General features: G+C 39.4%; 1 protein-coding gene across 5 annotated transcripts in view; it reads right to left on the bottom strand.

The window, feature by feature from the left end:
- Window positions 1–25,426, bottom strand: part of ULK4 (unc-51 like kinase 4) — a 173,936-nt gene that overhangs the window by 103,697 nt on the left and 44,813 nt on the right. For all 5 annotated transcript variants that reach the window (XM_077303057.1, XM_077303055.1, XM_077303058.1 and 2 more), the window contains exons 19-23: window positions 21,382–21,465; window positions 17,040–17,201; window positions 11,241–11,423; window positions 8,235–8,362; window positions 3,064–3,197 (exon numbers count right to left, since the gene is read on the bottom strand). In XM_077303057.1, the coding sequence (XP_077159172.1) occupies window positions 3,064–3,197; window positions 8,235–8,362; window positions 11,241–11,423; window positions 17,040–17,201; window positions 21,382–21,465 (691 nt within the window). The remainder of the gene's footprint in view (window positions 1–3,063; window positions 3,198–8,234; window positions 8,363–11,240; window positions 11,424–17,039; window positions 17,202–21,381; window positions 21,466–25,426) is intronic.

Consider the following 25,426-nt stretch of genomic DNA (forward strand, 5'->3'; position numbering starts at 1 on the left):
ACTGCTAGTCAAAGTAAAAAATACTGGGCTTAGTGGCCTAAAAGGCAGATTTCAAAGTTTACACACTTAATGTGTACATTTAATGTGTAATGTGCACACATTTAAAGTAAACATTTATTGTATAATGTGCATGCAGGTACATCATCATACACTGTTAATTAAATGCAATTCTAGGGGCCATTTCGCACGGCTTCAAAATAGCACAATGGTTGCTAATTGGAAACGCTACTAATTTGCCATAACCCACGACGTCGTAGACAATCTGCAACAATCCTGAAACCGACCCGCAAAAAGCGCTTCGTTGTAGCGCTTTCAGGGGAATCCAGAAAAGTGGATTCACCCTCCGGATAGCGATACACTCCTGCAACCAATCTGCAACAGTAGCGCTAAAGACCTGTGCGTTACCATTGTTGCTGGTTCTTCAAAGTCCCTCCCCCTGGCTCTCTCCTCCAAACTTCCGGCGAAGCGATCGCCATTTTTTTTTCTCCGAGCGAGCGGGGATAAACGCACCAGCGAGCCTCTTTCTGTTTAGAGGCTTCCCTGGCTTCAGTCCTTCACCTTTAGTCACTAAGCACAAACCACATAAAAGCCCATTTGCTGAAATAAAGTCCCTTTATTTTTTACACATAAATTCAGTCGAAAATCGGGCCCGTGAGAGGGGGGGGGGATTTTTTTTTTATCACTCGAGGCAGCGTGCAAACGATCATACAATCAAACGACAGCTCACATTAGGCAGCTGGATGGGTCTCTCCGTAGCAACGATCCTACCTAGATTCGTTGCTATGGGTCGTTTTTTTTTTTTTTAAACCTTTCTTAAAGGGAAAGGGGCTGTTTGGGAGCATGCTAACAGCTGCCCATTGGCTGCTCGACGGCCAGGGGCGGGACGAGCTTGGCAATAGCGCTTCCTTTCTAGCGATTTCTGCCGAGACCGGAAGCTTGTGGGAAACGCTAAAAAACGCAACTGATTCCACTACAAAGGCAGGTATGCATAACGACGAATTCCACTATTTTAAATGGCGATTTTTCATTCCGCAAACAATTTGCAACAAAGATCCCCGTGCGAAAAGGCCCTAGATGTTCCATTTCCTATCTGAGCATGGGATATATACATGGAATGAGTGACTTTTCAGGAACTACTTCTAGGTTTTGATATTGTAGCAAAGGCCTGGTCTGAGGCAGAAACTTGAAGAAGAGACAGCTGTTCTATGATTGGCAACACCCATTTCTTGTCTTCTACGCAAGTGTTTGGAAAGCAGCTTGCAGGGTTATGGGTTATGCTTTCTTCCACCTTGACAAGCAATGATTTTAAGCAGGGTGCTGTCCCAAGAGTTCTACTTAAAGCTGTTTTGAGGGCACAATGGTGGGGTTTCCTCTCCTCCTACATTTTCCTCTACAGTGCAACTGTTACTTGGACTCAAAACTGAAACTTCATTATCCCTTCTCTTCAGTTTCTTGAAAACAAAAAACTATCTTCATTTATGAACTGATTAAAGAATGCTAAAAAAGGGGTCACTGTTCTCTCTCCTTAGTTTTCAGAAATGCCTTTGCAGTGGTTTTCCTTAGTTCAACCTGTGGGTTAAGATCCTCAGATGGGTCGGAGATTTGCTGATTCTTTTGGAATGACCTGCTGCCAATGCCACGCCTTCAACCTCTCTTGCATACTGAGATGTATAGCAGGACGGGAAGGCTTGGTCACTGAGTGATGGAGACAATTCTTCAAAGGCTTCCAACTCAACTAGGTCTTATGCTGCCATCTGGGGGGTTTTACAGTGGCTCCCAAGTACTGAAGACTAGCCTTAAAGGCTAGTTTCGGTTTTAGATTTCCTGCTGAACTTGAGTTTCAGTGGTCATCTCCAGCATTCCAGTGATAGTCCAGGCTTGTAGTTTATGGCTTCTTCTCCCTAGCAATTTATTTCCATGAGAAAACAATACTGTTCTAATGCACAGTCACAAGGGGGATAGGATCTCTGCAGCCCCTTGTAGGCCTACTGGGACAAGCCTTCTGTGATTAATCCTTGGCACCAGTGATGCACTGCTCACTGGCTCCAGTCTGGGACTATTTGGGATCTAGGAAACCCTCAGCTTCCAGTTACAACTATTTCCAGTCTTGCCTCCTACTGAAAAGGAAGCAACGGCTCTCACTTTGCTTAGCCACCAGTTCTCAAATCCCCTACTCACTGAAAGGTAGTGACCAATGAGTTACTTAGAACAGCGCTCTGCAGTAATCAAAGACCTTAAAAATCCTCATCAACACATTGATGCTATGACTAAATCTTAGCTCAGTATAATATAATATGACAAAGCAGGCAGTAACCTATTTTTTAATATTCAAAGGTAATATTTTGCAATTAAAATATTCTCAGTAACCAACATTACCTTAGTGTCACCAAATTATTGAATAATCAGTACTTGATTAAAAAAATATTTACTGAAACCATAAAAATGTTTACTTAGCTAAGATAGTAGCAAAATGAATAGAACGTACTGCTGAAGTCCACCCTATAAGATAATTAACAAGTTTTTAATAACTCATCATAGAGCACATGGGCCATTGTTTAACATAAGCGGATTATGGTTACATCTGCTGGAAGGGACTAAGCGTTAAATGTTGTTTGCAGAAATACACAAGGAACTTAAATAAATTAAACAATACCTAATTAGTGTCGCTTTGCTAACTTCATTTTGGATACCGTGGAGCTATCTATACACCATCCACAAGAAACTGTGTATATGTACATTTTAAAGAAAAGCCATTTTGGACAGGCAGGCTCAATATACGTTTGAAATCCAGACCATTTTAACTGAAAATAAAGCCGTTTTCCATAACATATTACTGCCTACACCTTACACTATTAACCATTTTGATAACTGAACTAACCACTACTAATAACCACTCCCTATAACTACTGTATGGATGCAGGGAACCCAAACCTTATAATATTCAGGTATTTTGGTTTCAGGTTTCCTGAAGAAGAAACAGTATTTTCTCAATTTTCTGTAGTTAAGTGTTACACGAGGGAGTAAAAAGAAAAATCCTGTTTATAGTCAGGCAGCTCAATTTACCTAGGAGTTGTGGTAGCTCCTGCACAATGTGACAGATGAGAAGATCCAGGCATTTTGACAGGTATTCATTGCTGCTCTGCTGTTCTTTTCCTGGTGTGGCCTTTCTGCTGTCTCTTTCAATGTACATCACCAATCTATACACAAACAAATATATTAGGATTACCTCATATGACAAAAATGATGCTACCCTCTACACCATTGAGGCAAGTATTTCCATAAGAAGAAGAGCTGGTTCTTCTATGCCGCTTTTCTCTACCTGAAGGAGTCTCAAAGCGGCTTACAATCTTCTTCCCTTTCCTCTTCCCACAGCAGACACCCTGTGCGGTGGGTGAGGCTGAGAGAGCCCTGAGATTACTGCTCAGTCAGAACAGAAGAAGAGTTGGTTCTTATATGCCGCTTTTCTCTACCCAAAGGAGTCTCAAAGTGGCTTACATTCACCTTCTTGGCCAGCTTGTTATAGTGGTTAGGAGCGCGGACTTCTAATCTGACGAGCCAGGTTTGATTTCGCGCTTCCCCACATTGCAACCAGCTGGGTGACCTTGGGCTCACCACAGCACTGATAAAGCTGTTCTGACCGAGCAGGAATGTCAGGTCTCTCTCAGCCTCACCTACCTCACAGGGTGTCTGTTGTGGGGAAAGGGAAGGCGATTGTGCATATACAGGCCCACCACAGAGATTTTGAAGCTCAGAAACTTTAGAGCAGGGGTGTTAACATTACAGTCTGTGGGTTGGAATCAACTCATCTAGGGCTTTTATTCAGCCTACAAGCAACTTTACTGTCAGATGACGTGGCATATGCATTATGTCCCTGTATACTGTCTCAGTGCTAATGGGTAATAGGTGGTGAAAGTGGGAGGGTGGGCATTAGAAAGATACTGTAAAGAACTACTGTAACAGTAATACTAAGCAAATCTGATTGCTCTGGTGTCTAGCAGGCTGTTATGCATGGAGGAGTCTCTTGCTGACCAGAGCCCACTTACAGAGAACTCACCAAAGTGTGCCCCCTACTCTGACAGGGAGGTAAAAGAGAAGACCTCAATATCATAATCATAGGATTCAACATCTACCCCCTGGATGAGTTGCTCTCATTTGCCACCAGGACAGAGAATACATCACCATTTCTGGACTGGAGAGTTTATATGATTGTGGGTTCATATTGAACCTAAGCATCCTAAGAAACTAGTTCTGAAGGTCCCTCATTTGCAATCCAAAAACCCAGTAATTCCTGAGTGTGTACTGCTCATTGAAAGGAGCTGAAAGAAAATCAAGCCACTAAATGTTGAGCCTCTCCTGGAGTAGGAGAGTCTTCCCCTGGGTAGAGGCCAGGGTTATACCTATGTAATCAACCCATTGCAAGGGGGATAAATAGGATTTGTCAAAGCTAATCAGAGGCCATAATTCTGACAGGGTTCAGAAGATAATGTCTACTGAAGACCAGAGATCTCTCCTCAAATTGGCTACAATCAGCCAGTCATCAAGCTAAAAATAGATTATGCATTCCTTCAATCTGAGATGGGAAACCACTAAGAACATACACTTGAAGCAGTGGCTAAGCTAAAAGTTAACACAGAATACCAAAAATTTGAGGCCCCATACTGAAACCTTAGGAATGACCTTCTGACCTCATGAATGGCTATGTAGGTGCCTTTTAAGTATGGGATGTTACCCAGCACCTTTCTTCTTAATGAGGAAATATTTTGGAAAAAATCCTTACAACCTACTAGGAAAGAAATTTCTCTGACTGGCTCTATAATAGAAGGTCTTCTACCTCTGCTGCCAATAAGGGAGGGGACTCAGGAGGTGAGACATTTGGAGAGTTGAAGGGTAAGGAAGAAGTAAATTTCAAGAAATAAGCACAGCTAATAGTAGATAAAACTCAATTATCTTTAATAACAGAATGCCAGTGTTGGATAACTGGACCAAATGGTTGGTCAAGACTGGAAGGTTGGTTAGTCATCTCAAGGATTTCCCTTTATTGTGCTGGTCACCAGTGCTTCCTATGTATGGCTGGCACTATTGTGACAATTGGCAACAGTAAAATTGTACATACTGGAGGGAGTGCCTTGAAAAAAATCTCACCTTCCCTAAAGGAGTGCCCTCATCCTCTGGCACAGCACCCAAGAATGGCTCCAATTTCTCTTAACAGAGCATCTGGTAGCATCTCAGGATGATCATACAATTGGCTACTCTCAGGCCCATTGCTCCTGAGATGTAAATTTTTCTTCCCAGAGCGTCCAACTTGTGTTCTCCTTTATACACAGGGGATGTGTGGGCACCCAACTTTTGCCTGGAGAAGACCTCTGCTACCAGAGAGTTAGCTGGAAGGTGGTGTATCAAAAACACACATCCCACTTTATTTTCCAAGTTTCTTGACTGACGCTGGGATAGAAAGTGGTTTAAGACTGGTTTAGACCATAGGCCTGTTGCCACATTCAAGAGACCCTGCAACACTGGAAAAGCCACTGGTCTCATATTCTTGGATTAGAGAACATTTAGAATCAGGTATGTGGGGGTCACATCCAGTTCTCAAAACTTTGGCCATACACAGGGGTTGTTCAGTGTAGAATTTCAGATCCTTGGTTTGAGACAATAGTTATTGAGATCCTACAAAATCATTGGGAAATAGCTTTCATAGGTCTCTGGTTCAACACTGGAACCATGAATCTTTGGCCCTTCAGAGTCTGAGAAAAAGGACTCTGAAGGAGATGTGGTGATGTGAGTGCGTTACCTGCCTTAAAGCTCACCTCTCTGATTCTGTGGGTTTGGGGGATATTTCCATGGGAATGAGGCCACTTGGGTAGATGTTGTCCTCCTGCTGAATGGGGAGGGAACCAGGGTATCTGAGAAGGCCCCCACTGAAGCTACAGTATGCCTGAAGGAATCAAGGTGGATGGATCTAAAGGCCTCAGCCCTGATGGATAACACAGACTGCCTGGCACCTGAACAACCTCATAATAATTTGAGGCTCCACGGATGGTGAGGATATTTTGTGCATATCCTTTGCCTGGGTTGGTTCCAATGGAACTAGCAATCAGTTCTGATGAGGAAACATCAGTAGGAGTCAAGGCAAATGGGCATTGAGACACATACTTTGTTAGGTGTGAAGTCGTGTCCGACCCATCGCGGCCCCATGGACAATGATCCTCCAGACACATACTAGAAGCCCTTTAAACCAAACAGCTGACAAGAATGCCCACCTTTTGTCTGTTTGAAATGTTTGGGGAAGGTGCTGTGGGAAAACTGCATTCCTCCCCATCCCTACTCTGAAGCATTTCTATCTGGAGATGGCAGGGTAGTAGAGGACTGCTCCATTTTTTGCATTGTGCCCAAAGCTGAGGGCTCTGAAACTGATCTTGGATTGACCCCAATAACAATATGGCCCACTTCTCTGGATTAGGGCCTGGTGTCATGCTTGGACAATTGTAAGACACAGTGCTGGACAAAGCTTTCCCCCTACAAAGTAGCTTTCAAATACACTTCAGGAGTGAGCTGTCTACATCCGTCTTTCTCAAACTTTTGACCATTGAGAAACCTTGAAACATGCTTCAGGCTTAGAGAACCACCAGAAGTGGTGTAATAATGCAGAATATGGTTGGGAATCATAGCTGGGGCCTTGTCTCTTTCCCATCCCCTCCAGGCCCATCACTGGCCATTTGGGGAAGGAGCAGGTCAACATGACCATATATGGCCCTATCAGCTGATAAATGTTTAGTAAATTAAAAAAACATTTTAAAAATTAATTAACTCACACCCATTCAGGAAACCCCTTTCAGGGCCATCAAGAAACCCCAGGGTTTCATGAAACCCTGGTCTACATACTGTGCGCACCTCAAGAATCATACTCTTTACAGAGGAGTAATTGACATCCAGTACGTGGTCCCTATGGGGAATTTTCACCCCAAAAGCTGTGAGGTTTTTTAAGGAGCTTTCTGAGTGATGTTATTGGAGGGCAGTTGGATAAAATATCAGAAATACATTCAAACAGAAGGCTTGAAGGCTGCACTTTTCCTCACAGAGAACTTCAAACAGAAGAATATCTTTCCAGGGTGGCAGAGAACTGAGGAATAGTGTTCTACTCCTTTTATGCTAGAAAGGCAGGAAAGCAGCTTGGAAAAGAACACCCTCTAGTGTTTGTGAGCTTCCAAACCTCTCTGTGGTAGGCCTGCATGTGTGCAGTAATCCATGTGGGATTGCACGGGTACCACAATGATGACTCTAAACACCTTTATGGAACAATGGCATCTGAACCTAATATGTTGAATCATAAAATAAATTCTAAACATGCCTGTTCAGAAGTCAATCCTTCTGAGACTTATTTCCAAGTAAATGGACATCATCAGAACTGTTTGCTAGTTCCATTGGAACCAACCCAGGCAAAGGTATAAAATCAAATGACACTGGGAAATCTAAATGTTCATATATAATTGCCACTGTTATAATGGTTCATTATATTACTTAAGAAAATCAGAGAAAGCTTGCCAATGAAATCAGTTTTAATAACTTGGTTAACATGAAAACCCTTTCTGAAAGTAAAAAGAATAGGCAGTATCACTTTGGGATGGTTATTGCTCAAATGTGGGTATCATCTCTGTCAACTGTAAACTCTGTCTTGTGCACCTACTGCATTTTTACCTCTGATTTTACAGCTTTGAAGCACCATAATAGTTGTACATACTTGGCACCTGTACATTTTTTAATTTTAAAAAGATTATAAATTCCTCAACCACCATAACTGATTGTACCACTACTTGGTATCCAAAGCTTGCACATTTAAAAATAAAAAAAATTACTTTTGGTTATTGTAATTATTTATATATTTATTTATATATTTATATTATTTAGTTTAGATTAGTTTAGATTACAGTAGATGTCTAGTCACAAGCATCTGAATCCTTCAGCTTCTAAGACACCTTGATAAATAAGCTGTCTATTATTTATGCCCATTAAACAATCAGAATTCAACATATGGAATGCAGTAAAAGTGACACTGTTCTGATATAATATCTCATCTCTATTGCCCATTGGTAGTTAACTTTCATCATGAGTACAAAGAAAATCACATAGCCTCTGGCAAAAAAAAACAATGTAAACTAACATTATGTGCAGGATTGGCAAAAATCTATGAAGAATACATGCACCTATCCAGACTTCCATGACAATCATCACTGTACCTTGATTGGCAACTCAGAAGAAGCATCTCCCTATTATTAATTATTACTTGTAACAGGACCAAAAAGGCTTTTGCTCGAATGGAAGTCGAAGGACTTTCAAACAGTCGAATAACTGTAACAACAAAATCCTGGTTGAAAGAAAAGAAATATTAAACTCTTTTAATTCCAGAAATTTTATTGTGAACAGTATTTCAGAGAAATAATTTGACAAAACCACATATAAGGAGATAATATGTTGGATTAAAAAGGGCTACTTGGTTTAGAGAGACATTCTGTTCATAGAATGTCTGTTTTCACGGAAAGTCTGGTAATTAAATTTACCCCACCCTGGCTGTTGCTAAATACATTTAAGCTCTTCTTAAAATTTGAACTATTGCCATTAATTCATGTTAGAATAATCAAGAAACAAGGCAATTGATTTTTCAGTGGATTTAATCTGTGCAATTTTAAAACATGCACATTTTTCTTCTTTTACATTTAGGAATAATATTCGCTTCCTTTGTATTTTAACTTTTTGTTTTTGTCTACAAGCCAATGTTCTATAGAGTCTTTCCTGGAATTATTCTCATAAATTAGTCAATCATGTATTCATTACTTTTTAAAAAGTGGGCTTTGTTGTATTCAGTTTTAAACTTTACTACTGAAACCTGAATGTTAAATTACACCCAAAAAAGTTTTATCAACATATGATGGTAAAACTGAACTACAGGAAGTATATTTATTTTCTCAGACCTCAAGCATTATTCTCTGATACAATTTTTAAATGCTGTCCAGTCTACTAAACAGACAAGTTCTGTGGGAGCAATTTTGCTTAAAAATTAGCCTAAGGTCCTTTTAGGATAGTATAATCAAAGTACACCTTTAGATTCAATCAGTATACTCATTAGTTTCACTTTCAAGCATCCAGGAGTTCTATGTCAAAGGAGTTGTCCACATACATCTCTCACAGGCTTTCCTTTTCCTTGAGGCCATTATTAGTTGACGACTATACTGCAGCTCACAGGACGTATTGAATTGGAGCAGCAACTCAGATACAGATTACTTCGACCTCCTGGGACTTGGCAAAGAAGCCATGTCATGTCCTGTCCCTCATTATTTTATATCTAGCTTATCTGTGGGGAAGGGTTACATCATGGAAGATAAAGCTTTGCCTGTTGAACATTATTTTCTACTTGTTAAAAAAAAACTGGCTGAGATTTAGACCCTGGGCATGACAGAGACCCAGCACAAAGACGAAAAGTATATGCTCTTTCTGCATATATCAGAAACCCTCCTCAGAAGAAGAGATGGTTCTTATATGCTGCTTTTCTCTACCTGAAGGAGTCTCAAAGCAGCTTACAATCCCCTTCCCTTCCTCTCCTCACAACAGACACCCTATGAGGTGGGTGAGGCTGAGAGAGCCTTGATATTACTGCTCAATCAGGACAGAAGAAGAAGAATTGGTTCTTATATGCCACTTTTCTCTGCCAGGAGTCTCAAAGCGGATTACAATTGCCTTCCCTTTCCTCTCCCCACAACAGACACCCTGTGGGGTGGGTGAGGCTGAGAGAGCCCTGATATTACTGCTCGGTCAGAACAGCTTTATCAGAGCTGTGGTGAGCCCAAGGTCACCCAGCCAGCTGCATGCGGGGAAGCGCAGAATCAAACCCAGCTCGCCGGATTAGAAGTCCGCGCTCCTAACCACTACACCAATCATGTTAATTAACTGCTACAATTATTTTCTTGGATTATACCACATTTATGCAACCATCATTAGGTGTGTGCTCTAAGATGTTTTGTAACGATTTTGGATACAGGGTCTGGTGGGGGGGGGGGGGATATTTTTCACTGTGACTGCTGAGTTTGAGTTAGGACATTCCTGACTAAGGATTCAAATCTATGTGGCTTTTCAGGTTCCATAGTTTTGGGGCCATTGTTTTCAGCTCCAAAAGCTAATCAAACCAGCAGTTCTAGCACAGGCCAGTCAACTTTTCAAAAACTAAGAGTTAGCATTCACAGAATGGTAAACCCTATCAAATTCCATGGAACAATCATGCCTCATAGTTATACACATACAATGTCAATACTATAACTGAGATCCACAGAGGGATACCATATAAAATTTGGGGAAGAAGTTTTGAGTCAAACACACGACAGGCAGCTGGGACAAACTGATTACCTTTAAGGAAGAAAAAACGGTTTAAATGGGTAATGGAACAGTTATCCTGCAAAATAATCCTATTTCTGTTTGGTCCAGTACAAATTATGTTGGAAGGTGATTCCTAAGTATTTGAACCATTTGACCTGCTCAGTTTGATGACCACCAATATGCCAGTTTGAGGGGGACCACTTCTGTGCAAAGACCATCACTTTGGTTTTTTCAAAGTAGATCGATAAGTCATTGAGTTGGCAATATTCATAAAAAGCGTTCAGATATCTATTCAGACCAATTCTGGAATAGGAAAGCAAGACGGTGTCATCAGCATATAGAAGAAGTTGGATTGGCAATTTATCTAGTTTGGGGAGATGACCCATCATCGTGCCTCTGCAATACTATAACTAAACACACAATGGAAGTTCAGATCCTATGAAAAGGTAGCATATCAATGTTAAAAAAAAATTCCAGATAGGTTTGCAGGATATATCAAAATACATAATAAAATATTTTTCATACAGGGATGGATGCTACCAAATGTTCCCACTGGAAGGATGGGGGTAAAATTTTAACCAATCCTCCCCCCTGCTCTTCAGCTCTCTGCTTATACTGTTACTGAGTTCTGTCAAAGGTCTCATTTCAATGGGGCATTTTGGGCTGCAACAACATAGAGTTACAAGAAAATCTCTCGTAAGTGTCAGAAATCTTTCAATCAATGGCAATTTTCAGCAGGGTGCAAGCTAATGAATATTAAAAGTAATATAATGTTAAACTCTGGTGAGAAATTTCAGTGTTTAAACAGCAATTCAAATAATACCTTCTGAAGTAAACACAATGTTAACATAATAAGGAATATAAAGTGTAAATCAAACCTTTTCTTGAACCAGTCTCTGCAAATGGATCCCACATGACAACATAGAAGAGAACATAGTCATCATACACTGTTGAACTTTACATATTCCAGTTGCCAGTGAATTTATCACAGCTGTCAATCCCACTTTTTCAATCACACTCTGGAAAGCGCTAGGGGAGTGACGAGTAATTTTGCACAATGCCTAGATAATATAAAACAAATCACTCTGATCAGATAAGGTTGTTAAATTTTTCCTAAATATTATTCAGATTGCTAACATTTGTATATATCCATGGATAGATGTCACTCTTCAACCTGAAGGACCCTCAAAGTCAAAAAAATACCATTTTTTCACCATGGTTAATAGTGGCCTTAATGAACAGTCCCATCAGGCAGAAGGCCTGATGGGTCACCCCCACCCCCTCACACACACACACACCTGACCTCAGAGCACCTTTGCAAAAACATGCAGAAGCTGCCACCACTGTGAGTTTGCAAAGTCTGCAATGAGGGGGGGGGAGTGGAGTGCTAGTGCTAGAATCCCATGTGCCTTGCACAGGACAGATGGGCAGGAAATGGATGGGGGTCATTATCACTATGAGCTGGAAACTTCTGCAAAAGAAGAAGGCCTGCTAGCACCACAAACCAACGACCCCAACTTTGCAGATGCCAGCAGACCCCCCCCCCTACGCAAGGCAAACAAGCATGAAAGGAACTGTTGCAGCTTCACATTCCACAACCCACAGTTTATCATGATGGCTCAACACTGTGTGACAGTGAAAATTATTATAAATCAAATGCCAGAAAAACATCAACATACTTGATATCAGAAATGTGTAACATGGATTGCCTTTCTTCCTGGAATTATATTTTTCTACGTACAGCCCCCATCTCACAAACCTGCAGGCAGAAACTTGACCATTCAATTCTATCAAACATATAAACCAGGCTTTTTCTTGGTGGCTCTGGAAGGGTTCCCTGATTGGATGGAAATTTATTATTATTATTATTATTATTATTATTATTATTATTATTAGATTTATATCCCGCCACGGGATATACATTTTTAAAATTTGTTAAACATTTATTGGGTAATATGACCATATATGGTCATGTCAACCCGTTTCCCCCTGCCCCCAATGTCCATTGATGGGCCTAGAAGAGGTGGGAAGGGGAGGGGCCCTGGGTGAGCATGTACACAGCTATGCTTCCCGGCCATATTCTGCACACTCATGCAATTTCTGGGGTTTCTCAATGCATGAAGAATGTTTTGGGGGTTTCTCAATAGTAAAAAAGTTAAGAAAGGCTGGTATAAACTGACCCTTGGTAACATGAAGTGCAGTTAATCCCTCCCCACAAATCCCACAAAACCCTCTGTATCAAATAAATAAATAGAATGGTAGAGTGATAATGACAAGTAGATCAATGATGAGTAGACCAATGACAAGTGCAGTGGAAGGTGACCAGGGTGGGCAGCAGGAAAGATCAAGAGGATCTCCACTATCTGAAAGGAAGTTGGCAATATTATTTGGGGCTCCTGCTTTATATGCCTTTGCAGTACACATAGTCTAGTTCAAACATTAAACACAAAAACAATGAAATAAAAGTAGTCAACTGCTTCAGGATACAAAGTAAACAAGAACAAGACTAAGATATTGTTGTTTAACATTACAAAGGAAGAGGAAGACCAAATAGAAAAATCAACAGAATGTATAAATTTTTTTTAAAAATTAAATATTTGGAGGTAAATTCAACACACTGAAGTGATACACGTTATAAAGAAAATTATCAGAAAACCTGGATAAATATAACTGAAGATATACAGATAGGGGGACAACTATCCTAGAACTATAATTTGAGTTCTATATTTTGAGACTAACATGGTCACATCTGTTCTAGTTAATTAGACAAATCTTCTTGGAAGCAAAGTTTGAAGGCATGAACCTGCTTTGACTAAAATGTAACAGAACTATTTCTGATTTGTGACACTAGCAAGATGATGAAAGATTCAGCCTCTCCAGAAAGTATGTCTGTGACACAGACCTAAAGCAGGTTACATTCCAAAGCAAACAGAAAATGTTATGACATAGTTTTGGTTTATCACTCAAGACAGATAAGACTGCTCAGGGCAGCAATATTTACCTGCAGGCTACACTATGGATACCCGAAGCATAAAAATGGGGGAATTATATTTTTACTAGTGATTTTAAAAATAAATTTCAACTCCTGCATTCTTCTTTTGATGGAGAATGTTACTTTGAAGATGCACAATGACTGTTACAAAAGTGGACCAAAACAGGAATTTTTCAAAATACTTGGCCTTCAGTAAGGTAGCAAAAATATCATGTGCTAATACAGTGCTAATGACAAAATGATTATGTATAGTGAAGAAAAAACTGATTACCAAGGAAAAACTGATTATGTATGCATAATAGCAGGGAAGAATTCCTGTAAGGAGAACCCATATTATATATGAACATATTAAATACAGTTCATCAGAAGGCTTCCATTCAGCGTATGGCGCATTAAGCTGGATTCATAAACATGTACTTAGCTTTCCTATCACATTAAATGTAAAGTATTTCAATGTACATTCTCCTGATACTCGCCTTATATTTGATTAAATACATTTAAATATTCACACTGTCCATTTTGTAATTTTAAAATGCATATTGGAAACATAAAACAGTAACCAAAGAACAAACTAGAAAGCAGTTCATTTTCAAACAAGCAAAAATTAATATTAGAAAGCGCTAATAAATAAATACCACAAGAGGTTGCTTTCAACAAACCATGCACAAGGAACAACACCATTCTGTACAAATTCTTTAAACTGAATCAGCAAATATGCAGATCAAGCTACTCTGGCTATGTTCAGGTATCATAAACAAATCTCAGCTGTGATGGGCATAATCCTAATTAATTGCCATATTCCCATGCTCCCTCCTCCTCCTTGCATCTAAAGGTAAATGTAAAGGTATCCCCTGTGCAAGCACCGAGTCATGTCTGACCCTTGGGGGTGATGCCCTCTAGTGTTTTCTTGGCAGACTCAAAACGGGGAGGTTTGCCAGTGCCTTCCTCAGTCATTACCATTTATCCCCCAGCAAGCTGGGTACTCATTTTACCGACCTCGGAAGGATGGAAGGCTGAGTCAACCTTGAGCCGGCTGCTGGGATTGAACTCCCAGCCCCATGGGCAGAGCTTGCAGACTGCATGTCTGCTGCCTTACTACTCTGCGCCACAAGAGGCTCATTCCTTGCACCTAGAACACCAAAATTGAAGACAAGTTATTTCCAGTTACTGATGTCCAAATGCAGTCACCTTCACTGAGGTTCACTACTTTACCCAAAAATGCAGTTCTTAACCAGAAACATATTCAACTTACTCCTGATTTTCTTGGCAGTCAATCCACATGCATTGGAACCAGTCTGGGAATGGTTCTTCCACATATCTACCCTCCTGAATTTTCACAGTTGTGGAGTCAGTTTATGCCTTCAATAAGTCTTGATATATCACACTAGAGCATTGTAACAACAGGCTACAGAGGATCTCTGAATTCTTGTCTTTTGTTTTTTTTTTAAGTCTCTAGCCTCATCCCTTGTGGAGAAATGCCTATATCCTTATACCTCTTTGAGGGAAGGTGTTAAGAGACTTACCTTTTTCCTAAAATGGAAACTAGGAACCCAGAGAACATCTATAATGCTCCAGCAATATATACATTTTTTAAGGCTGTTCCGAACAAAACCCCCAACAAGTGAAAAAGAAATAATTTGTCTTTTGTGGACACCCTATTCTATATCATAAGAGCCTCTTGTGGCGCAGAGTGGTAAGGCAGCGATATGCTGTCTGAATCTGTCTGCCCATGAGGTTGGGAGTTCAATCCCAGCAGCCGGCTCGAGGTTGACTCAGCCTTCCATCCTTCCGAGGTCGGTAAAATGAGTACCCAGCTTGCTGGGGGGTAAACGGTGATGACTGGGGAAGGCACTGGCAAACCACCCCGTATTGAGTCTGCCAAGAAAACGCTAGAGGGCGTCACCCCAAGGGTCAGACATGACTCGGTGCTTGCACAGGGGATACCTTTACCTTTTTATTCTATATCATTGTAGTACACTGTGTGAGGGGAATCAAACAATCCTATCTACTAACCATGTATGTGCTGGCCACAAATAAACCATTAATTATCCGTAAAAGTAACCCTTGCTATGAAGTAATTTTGACATTTTCATTTAAAAATAGCTGGATCATGAATGGAAGTCAAAGTAAAGCATTTTTTTCCAGAAGGGTACTCAAAATAGTCTTACTATATAATAGATCCATTGATAAATAAAGGGGAGGATCCTCAACTTTGGCTTCCCCACTGCATTATTGTTCTAGGGAAGGTTAGCGAAAATTACAACCCACGGCCATATAGGGCATTGTTATGGAAGTAAATCCCAAGCTACTTCAGTTAATTCATGTGTTTAACTGAAATGACATTTATGTATTATAAAGAAGCAACTGTTTAACCCCAAAAGCACAATCTAGTTTAGTAACTGATTTTAAGATACTCTTTTTTGCAACACATGCTCAAGTACTAAACAGTTACAGTATCATCCTAAGCATAGTTAAACCCTTCTCTGCCCACTGAAGATAACTCTGCCTAAGATGGTATTGTTAGTTGCCCAAGACAGAAGACGGATATTTTATTCTTTAAGAACTCATATTTCAATAAAGTCCAGTAGCACCTTATTCCCTGTCATGTAAGGAGTTCATAGTCTGATGAAGAGTGCTTGCACTCAAAAGCTCACGCCCTGAATAAATCTTTGTTGGTCTTAAAGGTGCGACTGGACTCTGATTTTATCATATTTCAATGTCATTAATTGGGGTTGTCAAATGCCAGGTGGTAGCAGCTAGAGACCTCCTGGGATTACAGCTGATCTGTAGGAAAAATAGATTTATTTATTTTCTACTTTGATTTCTAGGCCAACCGTCCCCGCAAGTGGGCTTGGGCGGCTCACAACACATAAAACCACACTTAAAACCTGACAAAACAAAACTTGACATCTCTACTAGACGAACATGGCAGCAAAAAATAATCCCATCCCCCTTCCCCAATTTCCAGTAGCCCCCTCCTGGTGCCTCAGGGAGAATCTAGGGGTGCCATCCAAGGTGCACTAGATGTCTAACTGAACCTAGAGGGGCCCCTCAGATCTTCCACGCCCTGGCCTCAACCAAAGACGTAGAAAAAGCTCTCCATCTTGCATCAGTATGGGGATGGAACAGAGTGAATACACATGAAATGGGTAAGGCAGTGGGGGGTCCGTAGCTGTATCTCCAGATTAGTTCACTTGGAGAAAATAACTGCTCGGAAAGGTTGACACTGTAGCTTTATACCTCACTAAATTTCCTCAGACTCTTATTTCCAAAATCCCCAGGTACATCCCAAACAAGAGCTGGCCACCTTATCAATGCAGAAATTATAAAACAAAGAGGAACACACTGCAATGTTGTCACATTAGCCACAATGCTTGTTACAACTATGTAATCTGCTTCGTCAGGCACAATCTCAACTTCAAATAATGTCTGAGTTCAGTACCTTAAGCAGTAATGATGATGATGATGATATTAACAACAGACAAAGTTAATAATTATACTTTTGATTGAAAATGAAATCTGAGTATATTGGCCTGAGAATGGCTTTTAACATCAGGACGTATTGGAGGATTTTAATTCATAGAATCACCTTAGGTCAGAAGCAACTTGATAAAACTTTTAAAATACGCTAACAATGAAAACTAGGTATAAATGGAACTTTATATCCAGAACAAAATTTGCTTACCGAAATAGCAGTTATCCTTAAAGAATCAATGGTTGAATGCGTAAAAAGATACCATAAAGTTGGTCCAATTTCTCCAGTAATGAATCCCTGAGCACGGCAGGAAAGAGTGGAGCAGACATTCTCAACTATTTTTGCTGCCATGTGATTCACAACACGTTCTTCCTAGAAAGAGGAAAAATACAGTGGCTGGCTACACCTTGGAAAAATATTACAAAATTAAGTTCAAACTATTTATTTAATTTATATACCGCCTCTCTTGAGCCTTGGAGCAGCGTATGAGCTGAAAATGCATCATTGGTTGTCATATATTAGATATTATACATAAATTCGGTCTTTAATTTGTTAACATTAAATCATTATTAAAATGTTTATAGTTCAATTGGACACTTCAAAAAAGTAACCAATTTTTTAATTCACACTGATTTTATACTCGTGTAGCGCTACGTCTGGAATGTAGTGCTGACACCTAAACTGTGCATGTCTAACATTATGTATAGTATTGTGAAACAATCACCACTAATAAAAGGCATTTAAATGGCTTTGAACTTGCTACACAAGTGTTTGTTAGGGACAAGTAGCATAAACAAAAAAAAAAGGTTTCATCTCAAATTCATGCGATTATTTCAACACATCTGCACATTCATAACAAATCATAAATGTATAAATAGAAATGAGCTAAAAAACTATTTAAAGGATTAATGATCCAAATTTCTCATTGCACGTGAGCAATAATTAGAAACATCAGGATCCCAAAATAGGTTAAATCCTGCATATTAAATTAGATCATGCACTGACTAAATGAAACACATATCAATTATTGCAGAGAGTAACAATACAAATAACAGACAGAAGTGATTTTGCCTGACTGTAGCAAATGTGCCCCTTAAGGGTTTCTTTAGCTTGCATATGGCATCCAATAATGAGATGAAGTATGACCTGTGCCAGGCAGTCGTAGCATCTTGGCTGAAAAAGGGTCACGGATTGTCATAATATTCCATAAACTCAATGAGCCTGTCAGACTAATTCAATTTGCTGCCACCTGAGATGGGCTGTCTTTAGCCCCTTTGGGATCTATTATCAAAGAGAGTCTATAAGCAGGAAGATTGTACCATTTTCAGCTTAATTAGTTTTCTGGAAGGGAAGACTAAACTAAACCAATATTTGGTCTCTTATGCTGAAAGACTTCTTTCTGACATCTCATGAGTCTATGAGCTGTGCTCATAAGAAAGGAGTACAAAGCTCTAGTCCCTCTTTGTGCTTCTCATAAACTGCTCCAGTAAACAGGTTGAAGAAATTTTTTGTGCTTTCTAACGGGATTCCAACTTTATCCCAATGCAGTAAAGTTTAGATGCCTGACCACCTGCATCCAACCTTCCTTTTCCAGAAATCTATACGGAATTCAAACTGAGTGGTGAACCAGACATTTGTGGTAGAACTTGGCCAACAGAGTTTAGAAGCCAGAGCTTGGTTTTAGCCCTTCAAATACTGTCTAAAAATCATTTTCATGTTAATTAGTTTGCTAATTAGTTTGCAGATTAACCTTTTGAGTGATCCTTACTCTCTTAACTGGTTCAGTAAAATGCCACAGAAACTTCAAACTACGAGTTTAGACATCTTAACCCTCAATGTGAAAGAAGAAGGTGTTATACTAAAACCAATCTCATGGAGATTAGAAGATCTTGATGCTCAGTCATTAAGTTTTTCTACTAATAATGTATGTTCTCAACATGTTATACCTGGTCCTCTTGCTCTTATGGTAAAACAGGCTGGTTTTTTAAAGGATCTTAGCTAGTCCAAGAAGCTCCAGTCTTCTGAGATGGATGAATTATGCAGCCAGGTAGGCTGGGATGGTATCTCCTAGAGATTTTATTTTCTCACAAAGACTTAGTAAGCTCCAGATAATAGAACTGAGGAGACTCTTTCCAATCTGTTTGCCTCTCGCAATCTCCTTTGCACAGCCCAAAAGCTTTGCACCTAACTATACCTAAATCTGCTCTATGGCTAGATTCTTTTCGGTAGGAATTTGAAACAAGAGTCCCACTTTGCTATTGCGCTACAAAGAAAGAACTCCAGGAAGATCCCCACAAATTTGCTGAGTGGGAGATGTGGCAGATGTTTAATGTTAGTAAGGATATGGTGATGTATATCGGGGGGGGGGGGGGGGAGAAATCCCAGCTTCAAGTACATGCTAATAGGATCTGAACTTGCTGAAACTGAAACAGATCCTGCGCCAGTGGCACCAACCAGGCTGCCGCTGTTTTTTTTGCAACAGGGCACTTTGCCCGCCTCTTCCTGGGTCCAGATGGAGAAGCATTTTCCTTGCTGGACCTGGTCCAGATCAGTTGAAGAAACTGGGTGGTCCAGATCAGATGAAGCAGCTGGGTGGAGAGGTTCCATTGCGCTTCACGGCAATGCGTCAATGTGGGGCATTTTAAATTTTTTTCAAAAAGGTGGGTTTGCGTTGAAATGCAATCTCATCTTCTTGAAAATAAACATATCCCAGTTGACTCAGCGGCATTGTGCAATATCGCAGAGCCAACTGGGCATTTTTTGTCCCTTCTGGGACACCGTATTCGGGGAAGGAGCTGGGCTTGGACAGCCCAACTCTTTGCTGCCAGACGTAGCCTGACATAGGCCCTGATGGCACCCCCGGCAAAAAAGGGATTTAAGGAAGGATCCACATTCCATTGCTGTGGGGCAACCTTAATTCTTCCCTGTTTTTTTAAAGGATCTCCATGGCAACCCATGGTTGTCCGCCTCTGGAAACATGTTCTGTATAAACTTCAATGAGTTGGCTTTCCCTGTTGCATCTGCAGATGTCCACAAGGTGGAAATTTCAATGATGAATGAGCACAAAGATGCCTTTGCCTTAATGATGTTTTAATTTTTCCTTATGCATTTTAAAAGTGAACATCTGAATTAATACATTAAAAAAAACTTATATAATTATTATTTCTAATGCCCTGGAAAGACTGTGGGTTAGATCCAGACTAACTTTTCATTCACACCAGACACATCTGTTAGTGGAGCAGAACTATCCTCCCCTCTACCCCATGGCAGACAATTGATCTCCTAAAAATGCTGCTCCAGGGGACAGGGGAACTGCATGAAAGGCAAATTATGGCCTGCAGCAGGAAGAAAGAATGAGTGGAAATTACACAGCCCTTACATTAGGGGAAATTTTAGACTGGATCCAAGCCTGTATTTGAAAGGTCAAAACCTGGACAGTGAACAAATGTCTGCTAAGCTTTATCTTTTCCTTGAGGCTAAATGTCAGTTATTATGTGTTTAGGCAGTCACAAATGCATGAACTTTTAGATGTGTTACTGCAATCCTAGAGGATTTTTATAATCAAACCTATCGCTAACCCTAAAATGAAACCAAAAGTAAACACCCTTTTGAAACAATTGCTACTGACTAGATCCTTTTCACGGATGCTTGACCCAAACTAGTTTTTCCTGATTTGATTTGAAACTTTGTTTTTCCTGATTTCCTGAAATCTTAAACATTTGCTTTCCCACATGAAGTCCATAATTCAAGGCATGAATGAAAACACTGAACCATAACCTCAGGGATGGGGGTGGTGTCTGTTTTTGTCTTTTGTTTTGAGCATCATTAATTCAAAGAGTTCTATTTTAAATTATCTTTCATTTATTAAAAATGACTACAGCATACACATATGAAGAGAAAAGTGTTTGCTTGATATCCCCCTCCCAACCTATAAGAAATGTTTTCAGCCTTCAGCTTTGCCTTAGGCATCAATAAAGTCAAACTGGCCTCAGGTAAACAGTATATTCATCCTTCTATGTGCTGCTAAATCCACTCGTTGCCATTTTATGAAACAAGGAATTCATATAGCTGGCTTCTGAATAAAGGAAATCATCCCCAACAGAAAGAAAGATAGAGACATCAAGGGAAAAAAAAACACACCCAAAAGCCATTTACTACTTCAGAGCACCCTAAATATAAGATCCTCAAGAGATGGCGACTAATGATTACAAAAAAAAAAAAAGGAGGATTTTACAAATGCATGCTAGGGCAGGAATTATATTAGTTGTCAGAGCATTCCGTTAAGAATTCTGTAACCTGAATAATACATTAAGCAAGTAAATGTTATTTCTGAAATCAAAATCAGATAATTTATAAATGCTGAGCATATAGAAAGATCCACTTTCTTTTTTGCCCTTTGTGCTTCGATGGGTCATGGTCTTATGATTATTTAAATTCAGGAGCAATCCTTGGTTGATACAGCACTGCACTGCTGCAGGCTACAATCCTCACACAATGCCTAAAGGGTTATTACGATGGAGAGATTCTGTGGAGGACAACAAAAGGACCTTACCCCTTCCCGAAGGCACCTCATTAGTACAGTGTAAGCAGCTGAAGGAGGGACCCAGCTCTCTCCGGGGTGTTCTTTTTTCCCTTCCTGTAAAAGGGGTAGAAGGACCATAAATGCAGCAGACAGCCCAAATTATGTTAAATCATTACTGCGAAATTTAGAATTTGAAAATACACAATTGATTCAACCTGGTTTTGAAATGATGACTTTGATGCCATGTTAAACACCATTACTAAACTGACTTTGCTAAAATGTAACTTCTGCGTACATTTTAGTCCCAACATACTATCAGAAGTCTCTCTTTTTTAAAATGAAAATTACTGAGGATAGCAAACTGAATAGGGCTGAAATGCACCTCAACTTAAAAAAAATATGGCGATGGCTGAGCATCTCGCTACAATTGTTTTTTTTAGATTTTATTCCTCTTCTGTGACAGATGCTCAAGGCAGATTCCTTGCATATCCTTTTCTCATTTACAGCATGGCAATAAATCAGATTCTTAAGAGTTTTACAAGATGAAAAGGAAAAATTACAGATATGAATGTTATCAAATTTCTCCACAATTACAAAAAATTAAAATACCATAAAACAAGATCTCACCTGACTTCCTTTAAATGTATTCTCCAAATTACTTTCTAGTTTTCAATAAGGACTACTTTGTTTTGATTTATCCTGAGGCTCTCAGCAAAATTAATGTACAATTCAACAACAATCCAAGTCTCAGACTAAAAAGGGAGAGCTTGCAAAGTTTTTAACCAAACAGCACCAACGAAATTAACTGATTACTACTTAGGCCTTTCTTTATTAACTAGATGTTCATTTCATCTAAAGCATTAAATAAACATTTTTCTCTTCAGGAGAAAAGTTGTTTGAAGTAATTTATGCCCATCTTTCCAGTCTGTGCAAACAAGGTTTGACTACAGAATCTTCAAACAGCTACCTAATAGATCATTTCTTCCTCTTGAGCTCCAAGATTCTCCAAACACATCTTTTGAATGATTTATTTTCATGGAAAATCAACATGAGCAAGATCACTCAAAATACTCTCAGTGGTTACTCCATAATCATAGAATGTCTCCCACCTTATTCTTTTATATTTGGGTTGACTTTTGAATCTGGAATGTTACTAGCATCATCATAAGTAGCATAAAATACAATTGACATAATAAAATCAGTAAATGAGAATGCCATTGATCAGAAATTATTTTGAGTAACGACACATTGTTCACACATTAGATATAGAGTCTTAATATTTAATTGGGAATGTTTAAAATGGACAGATATAGCTGTCTATAGACCAACCCTTGAATAAATATAACAACAACAACAACAATAACAACAACCCAACAACAACAACCCAGTTCACCAAGAATGGAGTAAATCTGTATCACATACAACTGATGTGATGATATTCCTCTGCTTAATGAAAATCTAAACTAAAATGGAAGTCATGAATTCAGAAGCCAATTTTGTTTTATTAATATTTTCTGATTTTATATTTGTAGATTTTTTCAGTTAGAGAAACAAATTCAGAACTAGAAAGTTGAAGTTTTGAGCTTAACAGGAGTAACTTCTACTGAAATTAACTCATGTTCATGCTTCTGGCTTGATTATTCTGGCTTAATGCCTTCAGCAAACAGTCTTAGGAACTAGAGATAGAAAACTAATATAATAAAAGATGCCAGGAAACTAAACTTATCTCTTTTGTTTTTATTTCCATACTGAAACCAACTATGTCTATGGAAAATAGTTTCTCATCAGGAACAAAAAAACAAACATGCAACTCTACGGAGGGGATTCTTTTCTATTGCTAGATATATAAATCACTTTTGCTGTTTAAAGACCGCATCTAAAGAAATATTAGGGACCAGTTAAAAGTGTATGTGAAAGAAACCTAAAATACTGGATCAAAATTATTTAAATACCCCTACAATTAGACAAATCTACATGCAGCAGAGGACTCAGAAGGTGTTTGGGATTTATTAGCTGTTTGACACTGAGGAGAAACAGAGGGCTTCTTTCAAGCAAAACAGTCAGTTTCATCTAAAGCCAGAGAATTTATGGCACCATATTTAGTGCTTAGCCTTCATGTGCTGAAACCCAGACATCGAAAGCTCCAAGGCGTGAATTCCATTATCTTCTCTAATTTCACTGTTGCTGACATAAAGCTTTTTCTTCCATATTTGATTATCCCCCTTTCTCCACAAAACTTTTATTCATTTCTTCCCCTCTGGATCATACTTGAAGTCTCAACCCTACCTCATCCACAGGTTCAAGTCCCCCTCCCTATTATCGTTTCTTAAAAAATAACATGTTAAGAAGGTTTCCTCTGAAATCTGCGTTTTCAGTCATTCCAACAAGATACTCTGTGCCTTAGGAGAATGTCCTGATGCATGGCAAGTATTTTCTGTCATGCTCTTCCAAATAAAATTCATCTTCATTAACACTGGAAAAACATTATGATCTTTACTTCAAATAATCCAACAACCCACTGAATAGATCATAACTGAAATCTATTCCCTACACTTGACACTCCATTCAGCCTATGCAGACACTCAAAGTCATTTTCTGCCAGTGGAAGAGGGCCAATGCTCCCTCTAATACAGGCCCCCAGGACACCACCCATGCTGTTTAACAGAGTTCCTGGACCTCCAGGAGCATTATTTCAGGGAGTTTGGTGGGCTGCTGAAAGAGGAAACAGCATCAACCAAAACCACTCAGCTTCCACTATCAGAAGTAACAACAAGAAATTATTTGGAGACAACCCATAATTTCTAGCACTTTCAAAATGATACCCTTCTTTCAGTTTAGAAGACTGTGTAATGACACAGACTAGAGGAACTTTTCTATATTCTGGTATAATAATTTTGGAGTCAGTACCTTGAGAAGTGCCTTCCCAGGCACAAAAGCAGCTTCCTTACCTTCCCCACTCCAGAAACAGCCAAAATTCTGTTCTTGAGGGGCAGGGGAGGTAGGAAAACTGTTACCTGTGGGAAGAAATCCTTGTGCTCACTGAAAGGCTAGGCTGGATTTAACCCACTATAACTTGGAGAAATTACAGCAATTTATTGCTGCAAGTTTAAAAGTTTATTTAACAAAGTAATGAGAAATAAAATGTGTGGAAAAGAGGAAACAGAACATTTACAACAAATGTATCAGTTTACAGGAACATTAAATTTGCCACTGTCTGGGGACAGCCAAGTTGCACCTGAACTCAATACATCAGGGGTAGTCAACCTGTGCTCCTCCAGATGTTCATGGAGTACAGTTCCCATGAGCCTGCCAGATCACAGGTTGACTACCCCTGCAATAGATAATAACTACTAAGAGAAAGACAGCTCTTCTTGGTTTTTCCTCCTCTGAGCTTTTGAAACTGGGTTTCAACCACGCTAAGCAAGCTATTAGCCAGAGAATCAGGGACACTGAATGACAAATAGATCTCTCAAGGTGCCCTGAGATTTTTTTGCATCTCCTACTTCTAGGTATATTCCAGCTCCTGCCACTTATCTCTTCCTCTTGAAAATTCCTAGCCATAGGCCTCTATGTTAGCTAGAAGCTCTGCTTTGCCTTCTGCAATGTTAGAGGGTAAATTTAAGATACCTAGAGAGGAGATACTTTGTCCCTGCTAGTCAGGGGAGATAGACTCAATGAATCACACTTTTTATCTTTCTTTCTCTCTGGAAGAATCTATTTTTATTTTGGAAGCAGTTTCTCTCTGGGACTATCCCCCAACTCACTAAGACGGCTGCAAAATTTTGTGCAACAGCCATTAAATTACGTCAAATCAATACCAATTACTAAATGATTTTAAACAAACCTAACAATTCTTTTATAATCTTATTCATTTTTCATAAAATATTATTTTCTACCTAGCTGATTCCCCCCTCGTTGTTGTTTTTAAACAATTTCTTTTAAATCTATTTAAATGATTTCTCCTATTCTTAGTTATTTTTAAGCTTATTCTCCTCCCCTCTGTTTCAAGTGGTTATTGCATTATTATTTCCTGAACTATTTGTAGTTTTAATAATATGGTAAACAAATATTTTGT

The sequence above is a fragment of the Paroedura picta genome, chromosome 11 (assembly GCF_049243985.1).
Source record: "Paroedura picta isolate Pp20150507F chromosome 11, Ppicta_v3.0, whole genome shotgun sequence".
NCBI lineage: Eukaryota > Metazoa > Chordata > Lepidosauria > Squamata > Gekkonidae > Paroedura > Paroedura picta.